This window comes from Salvelinus sp. IW2-2015, unplaced genomic scaffold (assembly GCF_002910315.2).
Source record: "Salvelinus sp. IW2-2015 unplaced genomic scaffold, ASM291031v2 Un_scaffold3876, whole genome shotgun sequence".
NCBI classification, from domain to species: domain Eukaryota; kingdom Metazoa; phylum Chordata; class Actinopteri; order Salmoniformes; family Salmonidae; genus Salvelinus; species Salvelinus sp. IW2-2015.
The window spans coordinates 1-14701 of NW_019945150.1; the positions used below are offsets into that span (position 1 = coordinate 1).

At 44.1% G+C, this 14701-nt stretch overlaps 1 protein-coding gene across 1 annotated transcript in view; it reads left to right on the forward strand.

Annotated features, from left to right (window-relative positions):
* Window positions 1-4789: 4789 nt before the first annotated feature.
* Window positions 4790-14701, forward strand: part of LOC112076610 (uncharacterized) — a gene marked incomplete at its 3' end in the record, with an annotated part of 43320 nt that continues 33408 nt past the window's right edge. The window contains exons 1-3 of the mRNA XM_070441387.1: window positions 4790-5023; window positions 5122-5477; window positions 13306-13372. Of these exons, the coding sequence (XP_070297488.1) occupies window positions 5389-5477; window positions 13306-13372 (156 nt within the window). The remainder of the gene's footprint in view (window positions 5024-5121; window positions 5478-13305; window positions 13373-14701) is intronic.

The following is a 14701-nucleotide window of genomic DNA, read 5'->3' on the forward strand; positions in this document are numbered from 1 at the left end:
CTCCAAAGTCCAGAGTCAACATCCCCCTCCACCTTCCAATGTCCAGAGTCAACATCCCCCTCCACCTTCCAAGTCCAGGAGTCAACATCCCCCTCCACCCTCCAAGTCCAGAGTCAACATCCCCTCTGTCTCCAAGTCCAGAGTCAACATCCCCCTCCACCTTCAGAGGCAACATCCCCATCCACCTCCAAGTCCAGAGTCAACATCCCCCTCCACCTCAAAGTCCAGAGTCAACATCCCCTCCACCTCCAAGTCCAGAGTCAACATCCCCCTCCACCTCCAAGTCCAGAGTCAACATCCCCCTCCACCTCCAAGTCCAGAGTCAACATCCCCCTCCACCTCCAAGTGCAGAGGAAACATCCCCTCTGTCTCCAAGTCCAGAGTCAACATCCCCCTCCACCTTCAGAGGCAACATCCCCATCCACCTCCAAGTCCAGAGTCAACATCCCCTCTGTCTCCAAGTCCAGAGTCAACATCCCCCTCCACCTTCAGAGGCACATCCCCATCCACCTCCAAGTCCAGAGTCAACATCCCCCTCCACTTCCAAGTCCAGAGGCAAACTCCCCCTCCACCTCCAAGTCCAGAGTCAACATCCCCCTCCACCTCCAAGTCCAGAGGAAACATCCCCTCCACCTCCAAGTCCAGAGTCAAACATCCCCCTCCACCTCCAAGTCCAGAGTCAACATCCCCCTCCACCTCCAAGTGCAGAGGAAACATCCCTCTGTCTCCAAGTCCAGAGTCAACATCCCTCCCCTTCAGAGGCAACATCCCCATCCACCTCCAAGTCCAGAGTCAACATCCCTCTGTCTCCAAGTCCAGAGTCAACATCCCCCTCCACCTTCAGAGGCAACATCCCCATCCACCTCCAAGGTCCAGAGTCAACATCCCCCTCACTTCCAAGTCCAGAGGCAACATCCCCCTCCACCTCCAAGTCCAGAGTCAACATCCCCCTCCACCTCCAAGTCCAGAGTCAACATCCCCTCCACCTCCAAGTCCAGAGTCAACATCCCCTCTGTCTCCAAGTCCAGAGTCAACATCCCCATCCACCTTCAGAGGCAACATCCCCATCCACCTCCAAGTCCAGAGTCAACATCCCCATCCACCTCCAAGTCCAGAGTCAACATCCCCTCTGTCTCCAAGTCCAGATGCAACATCCCCTCCACCTCCAAGTCCAGAGGAAACATCCCCCTCCACCTCCAAGTCCAGAGTCAACATCCCTCTGTCTCCAAGTCCAGAGTCAACATCCCCCTCCACCTTCAGAGGCAACATCCCCATCCACTCCAAGTCCAGAGTCAACATCCCCCTCCACCTCCAAGTCCAGAGTCAACATCCCCATCCACCTCCAAGTCCAGAGAAACATTCCCTTCCACCTCCAATAAATCAGTCTACTGTTTCCTTCTTTGTCTTAGTAATTCTCCCTCAAATGGGTTTACAACGAGCTACTGAAGTAGTTCCCATCTTCTGCTTGACCCTTAATGGTCTTTGTACAGGAGCAGCTTTCTACCTTCCAAAACCCCCTTCATAGTTTTACAACGAACTGTTTTGCAGAAAAATGTTTCTAAAATTAGCAACTGTTTTGGTTCTTCCGTTGATCCTTTGTCTTCGTAATCCATATGGTACTACACTCTGTATTGAAACTTGTACACAACGTCCAATGTCCAATGTACTTCACTTGTAAAAGACTACTACAATGTACAAAGACTGCAGTTGGTAACAAAAGCTACAGTCATGATGCAGCAGTCATTGGCAGGTAGCCTGGCGATTAGAGCATGGGGCAATAACCAAAAGGTTGCGTGTTTAAATCCCCCGTGCTGCCCTGAGCAAGGCAGTTAACCCCACACAACGTTCTCCCCGGGCACCGATGATGTGGACGTTGATTAAGGCAGCCCCCCTAAACACCTCTTTGATTCAGAGGGTTATATGTGGAAGACACATTTCAGTTGAATGCATTCAGTTGTGCACCTGACTAGGTATCCCGTTTCCCATACACCATCTCTGATGCTCTCTATTCCCTCAGTGTTAATCACAGTAGAGCCTCTATACACCATCTCTGATGCTCTCTATTCACTCAGTGTTAATCACAGTAGAGCCTCTATACACCATCTCTGATGCTCTCTATTCCCTCAGTGTTAATCACAGTAGAGCCTCTATACACCATCTCTGATGCTCTCTATTCCCTCAGTGTTAATCACAGTAGAGCCTCTATACACCAGCTCTGAAGCTCTCTATTCCCTCAGTGTTAATCACAGTAGAGCCTCTATACACCATCTCTGATGCTCTCCTCACCAGACCATTACACAGAGAGCCTCTATACACCATCTCTGATGCTCTCCTCACCAAACCATTACACAGTAGAGCCTCTATACACCATCTCTGATGCTCTCCTCACCAGACCATTACACAGTAGAGCCTCTATACACCATCTCTGATGCTCTCTATTCCCTCAGTGTTAATCACAGTAGAGCCTCTATACACCAGCTCTGAAGCTCTCTATTCCCTCAGTGTTAATCACAGTAGAGCCTCTATACACCATCTCTGATGCTCTCTATTCCCTCAGTGTTAATCACAGTAGAGCCTCTATACACCATCTCTGATGCTTCTCCTCACCAGACCAATCCACGTTTTGTTTTCAAGCTATTGATCAAAGGTCATCCGGGTTATAAACATTCACCTTCTGAATGGCACAATCCATGTCTCAATTGTCTCAAACTTAAAAAAAAAATATTCTTTAACATGTCGCCTCTCCTTCATCTAAACGGATTGAAGTGGATTCACCTGGTCAGTCGGTGTCATGGAAAGAACAGGGGTTTCCTAATGTGTTTTTAACTAAGTGTATGAGCCTGTATATAAACCTTTTCTGTAAATGTTTATCTGATATAGATTAAGAACTGGGATCATTTAACCACAGATAGGACATGAACTCTTCCTTGATGCCTCCAATGTGCAGAGTGACGGTGAGGAGAGGTTGACACAGAGTGGACACGGTGAGGAGAGTTGACACCAGAGTGACACCGGTGAGGAGAGGTTGACACCAGAGTGACACGGTGAGGAGAGGTTGACACCAGAGTGACCGGTGAGGGAGAGGTTGCACAGAGGTGACACGGTGAGGGACAGAGGTTGACACCAGAGTGACACGGTGAGGAGAGGTTGACACGAGTGACACGGTGAGGAGAGGTTGACACCAGAGTGACACGGTGAGAGGGAGATGACACCAGAGAGTTGACACCAGCTGCATGCATATGTTGACGGTTGGCGTGTGTGGCTAGTCGTGTGTGTGGTGTGCTGTGTGTGTTGTGTGTGTGTGTGAGTGTGTCTGTGTGTGATGTGCAAGTGACGTGAGAAGGTTGACACCAGTGACACGTGAAGGCAGTGATGTAAGTGTGTGGTGTGTGTGGTGTTGGTGTGTGTGTTGTGTGTGTGTGTGTGTGTGGTAGTGATCGTGTGTGTGTGTGTGTGTGTGTGTGGCTGGTGTGGTGGTGGTGTGTGTGGTGGTGGGGCGTGTGTGTTGCGTGTGCGTGCGTGTGTGCGTTGTGTGTGCAGGTGTGTGTTGTGTGTGTGTGTCGTGCTGTGGGGGTGTGTCGTGTGTGTGTTGGCTGTGTGTGTCTGTGAGCCCGTGTGTTGTGTGCGAGCGCACGTGTGTGATGCGTGTGTGTGTGTGTGGTGTGTGTTGGTGTGTGTGTGTGTGTGTTTGGTGTGTGTGTGTGTGCGTGTGCGTGTGCGTGTGCGTGTGCGTGTGTGCGTGCTTGTCGGTGCGTGGTGCGTGTGTGTGTGTGCGATGCCTGTTTTCCCTATAACGTGTGTGGTCTCAGGTTGTGCTGCTGTCTGACACAGTCTAGTGTGACTCATCCAGGCTTGTAGGAAGGTAACCTTACACAGAGAGGATGATATCCCTGAGAGAGATAATGACCCTGAGAGAGATAATGACCCTGTCTGTGACAGAGAGGAAACCCACAGCGTTAGTCATTAACGTTATCACTATGGAACATTTAGCTGTCAGCAGGAGCTGCCCACACAGTCCCTGTCACGATGGGTTTATAAATGTCTACCTATCTGTCTCTCTCATCCCTCCCTTCTCATTTCACCGTGAAACTCTCTACCAGCTACAGGTCAGTAACAGGTCAGTAACAGGTCAGTCACAGGTCTAGTCATAGGTCAGTGACAGGTCAGTCACAGGTCAGTCACAGGTCAGTCACAAGGTCAGTGACAGGTCAGTAACAGGTCTAGTCACAGGTCAGTCACAGGTCAGTCACAGGTCAGTGTCAGGTCAGTAACAGGTCAGTCACAGGTCAGTCACAGGTCAGTCAGTAACAGGTAAATAAGTTGATTGGGTTGTATAGGGCTAGGGTTGCAAAATTCTGGTAACTTTCCAAAAATGTCTAGATTTTCCAGAAATCCTGATTGGAAGATTCCTAGAATCAGGATGGAAAAATCAGGAAATCTGGAATCCTCCAATCAGTATTTCTGGAAAAGCTCTGAGTTTTGCCTAGTTACAGCGACTGTACTGGAGGTCAGGTCTGTTGCTGCAACTATGTTCATCAGTCAGGGTGTATGAATGAGGAGATGGAAGGCAGGGATCTTTATCGAACACTGATAACTGATGTGATGTCCAGTAATAACCCAGCCTGGGCAAACACACAGAAGTTTCTCTAACCCACTAAGCTGCAGTGGGACAGAAGATCAGCTGATTGGCTTGCTGAACTTTCTGTCCCTACTTTTATTTCACACTCTTCCCCTCTTCTCTCTCTCTCTCTCTCTCCCCCCCCCCCCCCGTGTCCCAGTCTGGTGGTAATCCTCTTCTGAAAAAGCCTGTTGTGTCGTGGGACAGGTTGAGAAACAGGGGGTGAGACAGACAGACAGACAGACCCAGCCTGCAGTACGGAGCCGCAGCCTCGCAGCCAGGAGCCTCTCAGCACGGACCTGTCACATCACAGTACTGCAGCCCCACAGAGGACCCAGGCACCTGAAGAGCGAGAGAGAAGGACAGAGCGCAAAAGAGAGGAGAAGAGAGGAGACCAAGCACAGGGTACGGCGAGGGCACCACACCACATCACACCAGCCAGAAATGCAAACACCACCAAACTTTTGGAGAAACGACTAAACTTTTTTCCTCTTGATCAAAAGGAGACCTGAGCTGAGTTCCACAGGACCTGATAGTTGGGTGAACAGCAGGGTTATACTGTACCTAGAGTGAGTTCTAGGGTGATCCGAGAGTGTTCCCGAGAGTTCCGGGAGAGTTCCAAGCGTGTTCTAGAGTGAGTTCCAGGGTGATCCGAGAGTGTTCCCGAGAGTTCCGGGAGAGTTCCAAGCGTGTTCTAGAGTGTTCTAGACAGCGTTCTAGAATATTTTCATCGGCCATAGGATCTGTGGGAACTAGAGCAAGACAGCAGGATGAGTGCCACTGAAGACATAGCAAAGGACTACTATGACTACCCTGATTGGAACATGGAGAACGCTGTGCCTACCAAGGTCCCAGTTGAGTGAGTACTGTTAACTCTTATTAATCTCTGTTGTTCCAAACATTGTTGTTTCATTGTTCTCTACGACTTGCTGTGGGGTTGTGACTGATTATCAGTGAAATGCTCTCCCTAATCCTTTTGTTATATCAATGTTTAAAGTGTCCACCAAGGTCCCAGTCAAGTGAGTGCACACTATTAAATCTCTATAAGAGTAACTGTATTATTCCATTCAGGATGACAAACCATATCCATATGAGAATTTACTTTTGTTGTTTCATAGTTCTCGTCAACTTTTTGTGTGGGGTTGTGATTTGAATGTTGGTGAAATCTGGTTCCTACTCTCTTGGTTAAATGTTTGAATCATTAATTTTGGTGAACTACTTCAATACGGTCAAGTCTTTAAATCGATAAGGTGCATAAATAATAACGTGGCTGAAACATTAATATCTCCATACGGTAGACGTGGCTGAAACACTAATATCACCATACAGTAGATGTGGCTGAAACACTAATATCTCCAGACAGTAGACGTGGCTGAAACACTAATATCTCCAGACAGTAGACGTGGCTGAAACACTAATAGCACCAGACAGTAGACGTGGCTGAAACACTAATATCTCCATACAGTAGATGTGGCTGAAACACTAATATCACCAGACAGTAGACGTGGCTGAATCACTAATATCTCCATACAGTAGACGTGGCTGAAACACTAATATCTCCAGACAGTAGACGTGGCTGAAACACTAATATTCTCCAGACAGTAGATGTGGCTGAACACTAATATCTCCAGACAGTATACGTGGCTGAAACACTAATATCTCCAGACAGTAGATGTGGCTGAAAAACACTAATATCTCCAGACAGTAGACGTGGCTGAAACACTAATATCTCCAGACAGTAGATGTGGCTGAAACACTAATATCTCCAGACAGTAGACGTGGCTGAAACACTAATATCTCCAGACAGTAGACGTGGCTGAAACACTAATAGCACCAGACAGTAGACGTGGCTGAAACACTAATATCTCCAGACAGTAGACGTGGCTGAATCACTAATATCTCCATACAGTAGATGTGGCTGAAACACTAATATCACCAGACAGTAGACGTGGCTGAATCACTAATATCTCCATACAGTAGACGTGGCTGAACACTAATATCTCCAGACAGTAGACGTGGCTGAAACACTAATATCTCCAGACAGTGATGTGGCTGAAACACTAATATCTCCAGACAGTATACGTGGCTGAAACACTAATATCTCCAGACAGTAGATGTGGCTGAAACACTAATATCTCCAGACAGTAGACGTGGCTGAAACACTAATATCTCCAGACAGTAGATGTGGCTGAAACACTAATATCTCCAGACAGTAGACGTGGCTAAAACACTAATATCTCCAGACAGTAGACGTGGCTGAAACACTAATACACCAGACAGTAGACGTGGCTGAAACACTAATATCTCCAGACAGTAGACGTGGCTGAATCACTAATATCTCCATACAGTAGATGTGGCTGAAACACTAATATCACCAGACAGTAGACGTGGCTGAATCACTAATATCTCCATACAGTAGACGTGGCTGAAACACTAATATCTCCAGACAGTAGACGTGGCTGAAACACTAATATCTCCAGACAGTAGACGTGGCTGAAACACTAATATCTCCAGACAGTAGACGTGGCTGAAAAACTAATATCTCCAGACAGTATACATGGCTGAAACACTAATATCTCCAGACATTAGATGTGGCTGAAACACTAATATCTCCAGACAGTAGACGTGGCTGAAACACTAATATCTCCAGACAGTAGATGTGGCTGAAACACTAATATCTCCAGACAGTAGACGTGGCTGAAAAACTAATATCTCCAGACAGTATACATGGCTGAAACACTAATATCTCCAGACATTAGATGTGGCTGAAACACTAATATCTCCAGACAGTAGACGTGGCTGAAACACTAATATCTCCAGACAGTAGATGTGGCTGAAACACTAATATCTCCAGACAGTAGACGTGGCTGAAACACTAATATCTCCAGACAGTAGACGTGGCTGAAACACTATTATCTCCAGACAGTAGATGTGGCTGAAACACTAATATCTCCATACAGTAGATGTGGCTGAAACACTAATATCTCCAGACAGTAGACGTGGCTGAAACACTAATATCTCCAGACAGTAGATGTGGCTGAAACACTAATATCTCCATACAGTAGATGTGGCTGAAACACTAATATCTCCAGACAGTAGACGTGCTGAAACACTAATACTCCCAGACAGTAGATGTGGCTGAAACATTAATATCTCCAGACAGTAGACGTGGCTGAAACACTAATATCTCCAGACAGTAGACGTGGCTGAAACACTAATATCTCCAGACAGTAGACGTGGCTGAAACAACTAATATCTCCAGACAGTAGACGTGGCTGAAACACTAATATCTCCAGACAGTAGACGTGGCTGAAACACTAATATCACCAGACAGTAGACGTGGCTGAAACACTAATATCTCCAGACAGTAGATGTGGCTGAATCACTAATATCACCAGACAGTAGATGTGGCTGAAACACTAATATCACCAGACAGTAGACGTGCTGAAACACTAATCTCCAGACAGTAGATGTGGCTGAAACACTAATATCTCCAGACAGTAGACGTGGCTAAACACTAATATCTCCAGACAGTAGACGTGGCTGAAACACTAATATCTCCAGACAGTAGACGTGGCTGAAACACTAATATCTCCAGACAGTAGATGTGGCTAAACACTAATATCTCGGACAGTAGACGTGGCTGAAACACTAATATCTCCAGACAGTAGATGTGGCTGAAAAAACACTATATCACCAGACAGTAGATGTGGCTGAAACACTAATATCTCCAGACAGTAGATGTGGCTGAAACACTAATATCTCCAGACAGTAGATGTGGCTGAAACACTAATATCACCAGACAGTAGATGTGGCTGAAACACTAATATCTCCAGACAGTAGACGTGGCTGAAACACTAATATCTCCAGACAGTAGATGTGGCTGAAACACTAATATCTCCATACAGTAGATGTGGCTTAAACACTAATATCTCCATACAGTAGACGTGGCTGAAACACTAATATCTCCAGACAGTAGACGTGGCTGAAACACTAATCTCCAGACAGTAGACGTGGCTGAAACACTAATATCACCAGACAGTAGATGTGGCTAAACACTAATATCTCCATACAGTAGACGTGGCTGAATCACTAATATCTCCAGACAGTAGACGTGGCTGAATCACTAATATCACCAGACAGTAGACGTGGCTGAAACACTAATATCTCCAGACAGTAGACGTGGCTGAAACACTAATATCTCCAGACAGTAGACGTGGCTGAAACACTAATATCTCCAGACAGTAGACGTGGCTGAAACACTAATATCTCCAGACAGTAGATGTGGCTGAAACACTAATATCTCCAGACAGTAGATGTGGCTGAAACACTAATATCTCCAGACAGTAGATGTGGCTGAAACACTAATATCTCCAGACAGTAGATGTGGCTGAAACACTATACTCTCAACACTCATTCTCCAGTTCCAGTTGTGTTCCAGACAGACTTTCCAGAATATCAAACTTACTGAGTGTACATAAGATATGATGTTAGTCTGAGCCAACCGTTCTGTCTTTTCAGTGTTAGTCTGAGCCAACCGTTCTGTCTTTTCAGTGTTAGTCTGAGCCAACCGTTCTGTCTTTTCAGTGTTAGTCTGAGCCAACCATTCTGTCTTTTCAGTGTTAGTCTGAGCCTAACCATTCTGTCTTTTCAGTGTTAGTCTGAGCCTAACCATTCTGTCTTTTCAGTGCTAGTCTGAGCCAACCATTCTGTCTTTTCAGTGTTAGTCTGAGCCTAACCATTCTGTCTTTTCAGTGCTAGTCTGAGCCAACCGTTCTGTCTTTTCAGTGTTAGTCTGAGCCTAACCATTCTGTCTTTTCAGTGTTAGTCTGAGCCTAACCATTCTGTCTTTTCAGTGCTTAGTCTGAGCCAACCATTCTGTCTTTTCAGTGTTAGTCTGAGCCTAACCATTCTGTCTTTTCAGTGTTAGTCTGAGCCTAACCATTCTGTCTTTTCAGTGTTAGTCTGAGCCAACCGTTCTGTCTTTTCAGTGTTAGTCTGAGCCAACCATTCTGTCTTTTCAGTGTTAGTCTGAGCCAACCACTCTGTCTTTTCAGTGTTAGTCTGAGCCAACCATTCTGTCTTTTCAGTGTTAGTCTGAGCCAACCATTCTGTCTTTTCAGTGTTAGTCTGAGCCAACCATTCTGTCTTTTCAGTGTTAGTCTGAGCCAACCATTCTGTCTTTTCAGTGTTAGTCTGAGCAACCATTCTGTCTTTTCAGTGTTAGTCTGAGCCAACCATTCTGTCTTTTCAGTGTTAGTCTGAGCCAACCATTCTGTCTTTTCAGTGTTAGTCTGAGCCAACCATTCTGTCTTTTCAGTGTTAGTCTGAGCCAACCATTCTGTCTTTCAGTGTTAGTCTGAGCCAACCATTCTGTCTTTTCAGTGTTAGTCTGAGCCAACCATTCTGTCTTTTCAGTGTTAGTCTGAGCCAACCATTCTGTCTTTTCAGTGTTAGTCTGAGCCAACCATTCTGTCTTCAGTGTTAGTCTGAGCCAACCATTCTGTCTTTTCAGTGTTAGTCTGAGCAACCATTCTGTCTTTTCAGTGTGTAGCAACATTCTTTTCAGTGTTAGTCTGAGCCAACCATTCTGTCTTTTCAGTGTTAGTCTGAGCCTAACCATTCTGTCTTTTCAGTGTTAGTCTGAGCCAACCATTCTGTCTTTTCAGTGTTAGTCTGAGCCTAACCATTCTGTTTTTCAGTGTTAGTCTGAGCCAACCATTCTGTCTTTTCAGTGTTATCTGAGCCAACCATTCTGTCTTTTCAGTGTTAGTCTGAGCCAACCATTCTGTCTTTTCAGTGTTAGTCTGAGCCAACCATTCTGTCTTTTCAGTGTTAGTCTGAGCCAACCATTCTGTCTTTTCAGTGTTAGTCTGAGCCAACCATTCTGTCTTTTCTGTTAGTCTGAGCCAACCATTCTGTCTTTTCAGTAGCTGAGCCAACCATTCTGTCTTTTCAGTGTTAGTCTGAGCCAACCGTTCTGTCTTTTCAGTGTTAGTCTGAGCCAACCATTCTGTCTTTTCAGTGTTAGTCTGAGCCAACCATTCTGTCTTTTCAGTGTTAGTCTGAGCCAACCGTTCTGTCTTTTCAGTGTTAGTCTGAGCCAACCATTCTGTCTTTTCAGTGTTAGTCTGAGCCTAACCATTCTGTCTTTTCAGTGTTAGTCTGAGCCACCATTCTGTCTTTTCAGTGTTAGTCTGAGCCAACCGTTCTGTCTTTTCAGTGTTAGTCTGAGCCAACCATTTCTCTTTCAGTGTTAGTCTGAGCCAACCATTCTGTCTTTTCAGTGTTAGTCTGAGCCAACCATTCTGTCTTTTCATGTTAGTCTGAGCCAACCATCTGTCTTGTCAGTGTTAGTCTGAGCCAACCGTTCTGTCTTTTCAGTCTGATTATAGCTATGTTGTGTGAGCATCTTTACTTTCACCCCTTGTTATAGTTGAACAATGTTTATCATGGAATGAGGGTGGCAAATACTTTTTACCTTCCCTGCTTAGGCTTAACGTTTCCGACTGGTCAAATGTCTGCATTGTAATTTGAATTCTACCGCTGTTGCCCATGATAATGCTGTGTTTTACTGAGACTAGGTGATGTATTCAGGCAAACATCCAAAACAGGTCCTGTTGCTCTGGGTTTAGTAATAATTGTGTAACACCTCTGGGTTTAGTAATAATTGTGTAACACCTCTGGGTTTAGTAATAATTGTGTAACACCTCTGGGTTTAGTAATAATTGTGTAACACCTCTAGGTTTAGTAACACTCAGATACCGGGAAAGTGAAAGGGGAATACCTAGTCAGTTGTAAAACTGAATGCCTTCAACTGAAATGTGTCTTCACGCATTTAACCAACCCCCTCTGAATCAGAGAGGTGCGGGGGGTTTCCTTAATCGACATCCACGTCTTCGGCGCCCGGGGGAACAGTGTGTTAACTGCCTTGCTCAGGGGCAGAACGACAGATTTTTACCTTGTCAGCTCGGGGATTCGATCCTGCAACCTTTCGGTCGCTGTCCCAACGCTCTAACCACTTAGGTTACCTGATGATAGTTTAGTTTAGCAAAAGTCACTTGGTTTAGTAACACTAACATACGGTATCATCTCTGTCAGTCAGCTGTCAAACACACCTCCCTGCTCTAGCAACCTGCAGGCTCTTTGTCCTGGGTTGTATTGATTAGGGCACACTGTAACAAAACTATTCTGCAACAGATATGAATGTCTTACTCAGATACTGCAGCACCCTCAGTCTGTCAGCCAAACCTCCCTGCTCTGGCAGGCCTGTGACTCATTCATTAGGAACAAACGGAAGAAAACAYACTGGGAGAGACTACCTGAACTTGTCCAATAASAATTSCTCATTTTAGTTTCAGTTACAAAAGATTTTGCTATGCTGTGTCCGAATGAATTTGAGCCTCTAGGCCTAGGTATCATGCACAATATATCCCTGGCATTCCCTGCTAGCGTTTCTGCTAGCATAACGGCTAGCATTAGCTTACTATGAGGCCCAGTAAAGCCTATCTATCCCACCATTACTGCTAGCATTAGTCCAAGCATTACTGCTACAGTAGCTTTACTATAACTGCTAGCATTAGTCCAAGCATTACTGCTACAGTAGCTTTACTATAACTGCTAGCATTACCATGAGACCCAGTAATACCAAAGATCTTCTAGGAAGACCTGTCCCAAGCAATAGGAGTATCGCTACAGTACCCATTCTATGAAGCATTATAGCAGTACTATGAATCATTGTAGCCTCAACATGAAGCATTACTATGAAGCATTCTAGCATTGCTAAGAAGCATTATAACATTTATATGAAGCATTATAGCATTACCATGGAATAGTATAGCATTACCATTAAGCATTTTAGCATAATTATGAAGCAATATAGCATTACCCGGAAGCATTAGAGCATTACCATGAATCATTAAAGCATTACTATGAAGCATTATAGAATTACCATAAATCATTAATACATTATCATGAAGCATTATAGCATTACTATGAAGCATTATAGAATTACCATGAATCATTAATACATTATCATGAAGCATTATAGCATTACTATTAAGTATTATATCATTACTATTAAGTATTATATCATTACTATTAAGTATTATATCATTACTATTAAGTATTATATCATTACTATTAATTATTATATCATTACTATTAAGTATTATATCATTACTATTAAGTATTATATCATTACTATTAAGTATTATATCATTACTATTAAGTATTATAGCATTACCATTAAGCATTATAGCGTTACCATGAAGCATTATAGCATTACCATGAAGCATTATAACATTACTAGTAAGTATTATATCATTACCATGAAGCATTATAGTATTTTTTGAAGCATTGTAACATTACCATGAAGCATCATAGTATTACCATGAAGCATTATAGCATTGCCATGAAGTATTATAGCATTGCCATGAAGCATTGTAGCATTACTATGAAGCAGTATAGCACTGCCGTGTTGCGTTATAGCATCACCATGAAGCACTGTAGTGTTTATATGAAGCATTATAGCATTACTATAAATCATTATAGCATTCCATGAAGCATTATAGCATTCCTAGGAATAGTTACAGCATTATCATGAAGCATTACATTATATACAGCTGTACTACAACTACAGTACCCATAATGCACTGTTTCTGTGTTTTGTGAATGTTACTTTGCAGAGTAATCCCACCATGTGACCCTACAGCTGATGATAGACTCTACCACATCTGCATCTCTGCCATTTCTGTAAGTCCATGATGTACTACACTACCCACCATTCTCTGTTGTCTGTAAGTCCATGATGTACTACACTACCCATCATTCTCTGTTGTCTGTAAGTCCAGATGTACTACACTACCCATCATTCTCTGTTGTCTGTAAGTCCATGATGTACTACACTACCCATCATTCTCTGTTGTCTGTAAGTCCATGATGTACTACACTACCCATCATTCTCTGTTGTCTGTAAGTCCATGATGTACTACACTACCCATCATTCTCTGTTGTCTGTAAGTCCATGATGTACTACACTACCCATCATTCTCTGTTGTCTGTAAGTCCACGATGTACTACACTACCCATCATTCTCTGTTGTCTGTAAGTCCACGATGTACTACACTACCCATCATTCTCTGTTGTCTGTAAGTCCACGATGTACTACACTACCCATCATTCTCTGTTGTCTGTAAGTCCACGTTGTACTACACATACCCATCATTCTCTGTTGTCTGTAAGTCCACGATGTACTACACTACCCATCATTCTCTGTTGTCTGTAAGTCCATGATGTACTACACTACCCATCATTCTCTGTTGTCTGTAAGTCCATGATGTACTACACTACCCATCATTCTCTGTTGTCTGTAAGTCCATGATGTACTACACTACCATCATTCTCTGTTGTCTGTAAGTCCATGATGTACTACACTACCATCATTCTCTGTTGTCTGTAAGTCCAGTGTACTACACTACCCATCATTCTCTGTTGTCTGTAAGTCCATGATGTACTACACTACCCATCATTCTCTGTTGTCTGTAAGTCCATGATGTACTACACTACCCATCATTCTCTGTTGTCTGTAAGTCCATGATGTACTACACTACCCATCATTCTCGTTGTCTGTAAGTCCATGATGTACTACACTACCCATCATTCTCTGTTCTGTAAGTCCATGATGTACTACACTACCCATCATTCTCTGTTGTCTGTATCCACGATGTACTACACTACCCATCATTTTCTGTTGTCTTTAAGTCCACGATGTACTACACTACCCATCATTCTCTGTTGTCTGTAAGTCACGATGTACTGCACTACCCATCATTCTCTGTTGTCTGTAAGTCCACGATGTACTACACTACCCATCATTCTCTGTTGTCTGTAAGTCCATGATGTACTACACTACCATCATTCTCTGTTGTCTGTAAGTCCATGATGTACTACACTACCCATCATTCTCTGTTGTCTGTAAGTCCATGATGTACTACACTACCCATCATTCTCTGTTGTCTGTAAGTCCATGATGTACTAACTACCCATAATGCTCTGTGTAACATATCTGGTTGTATCTGTATG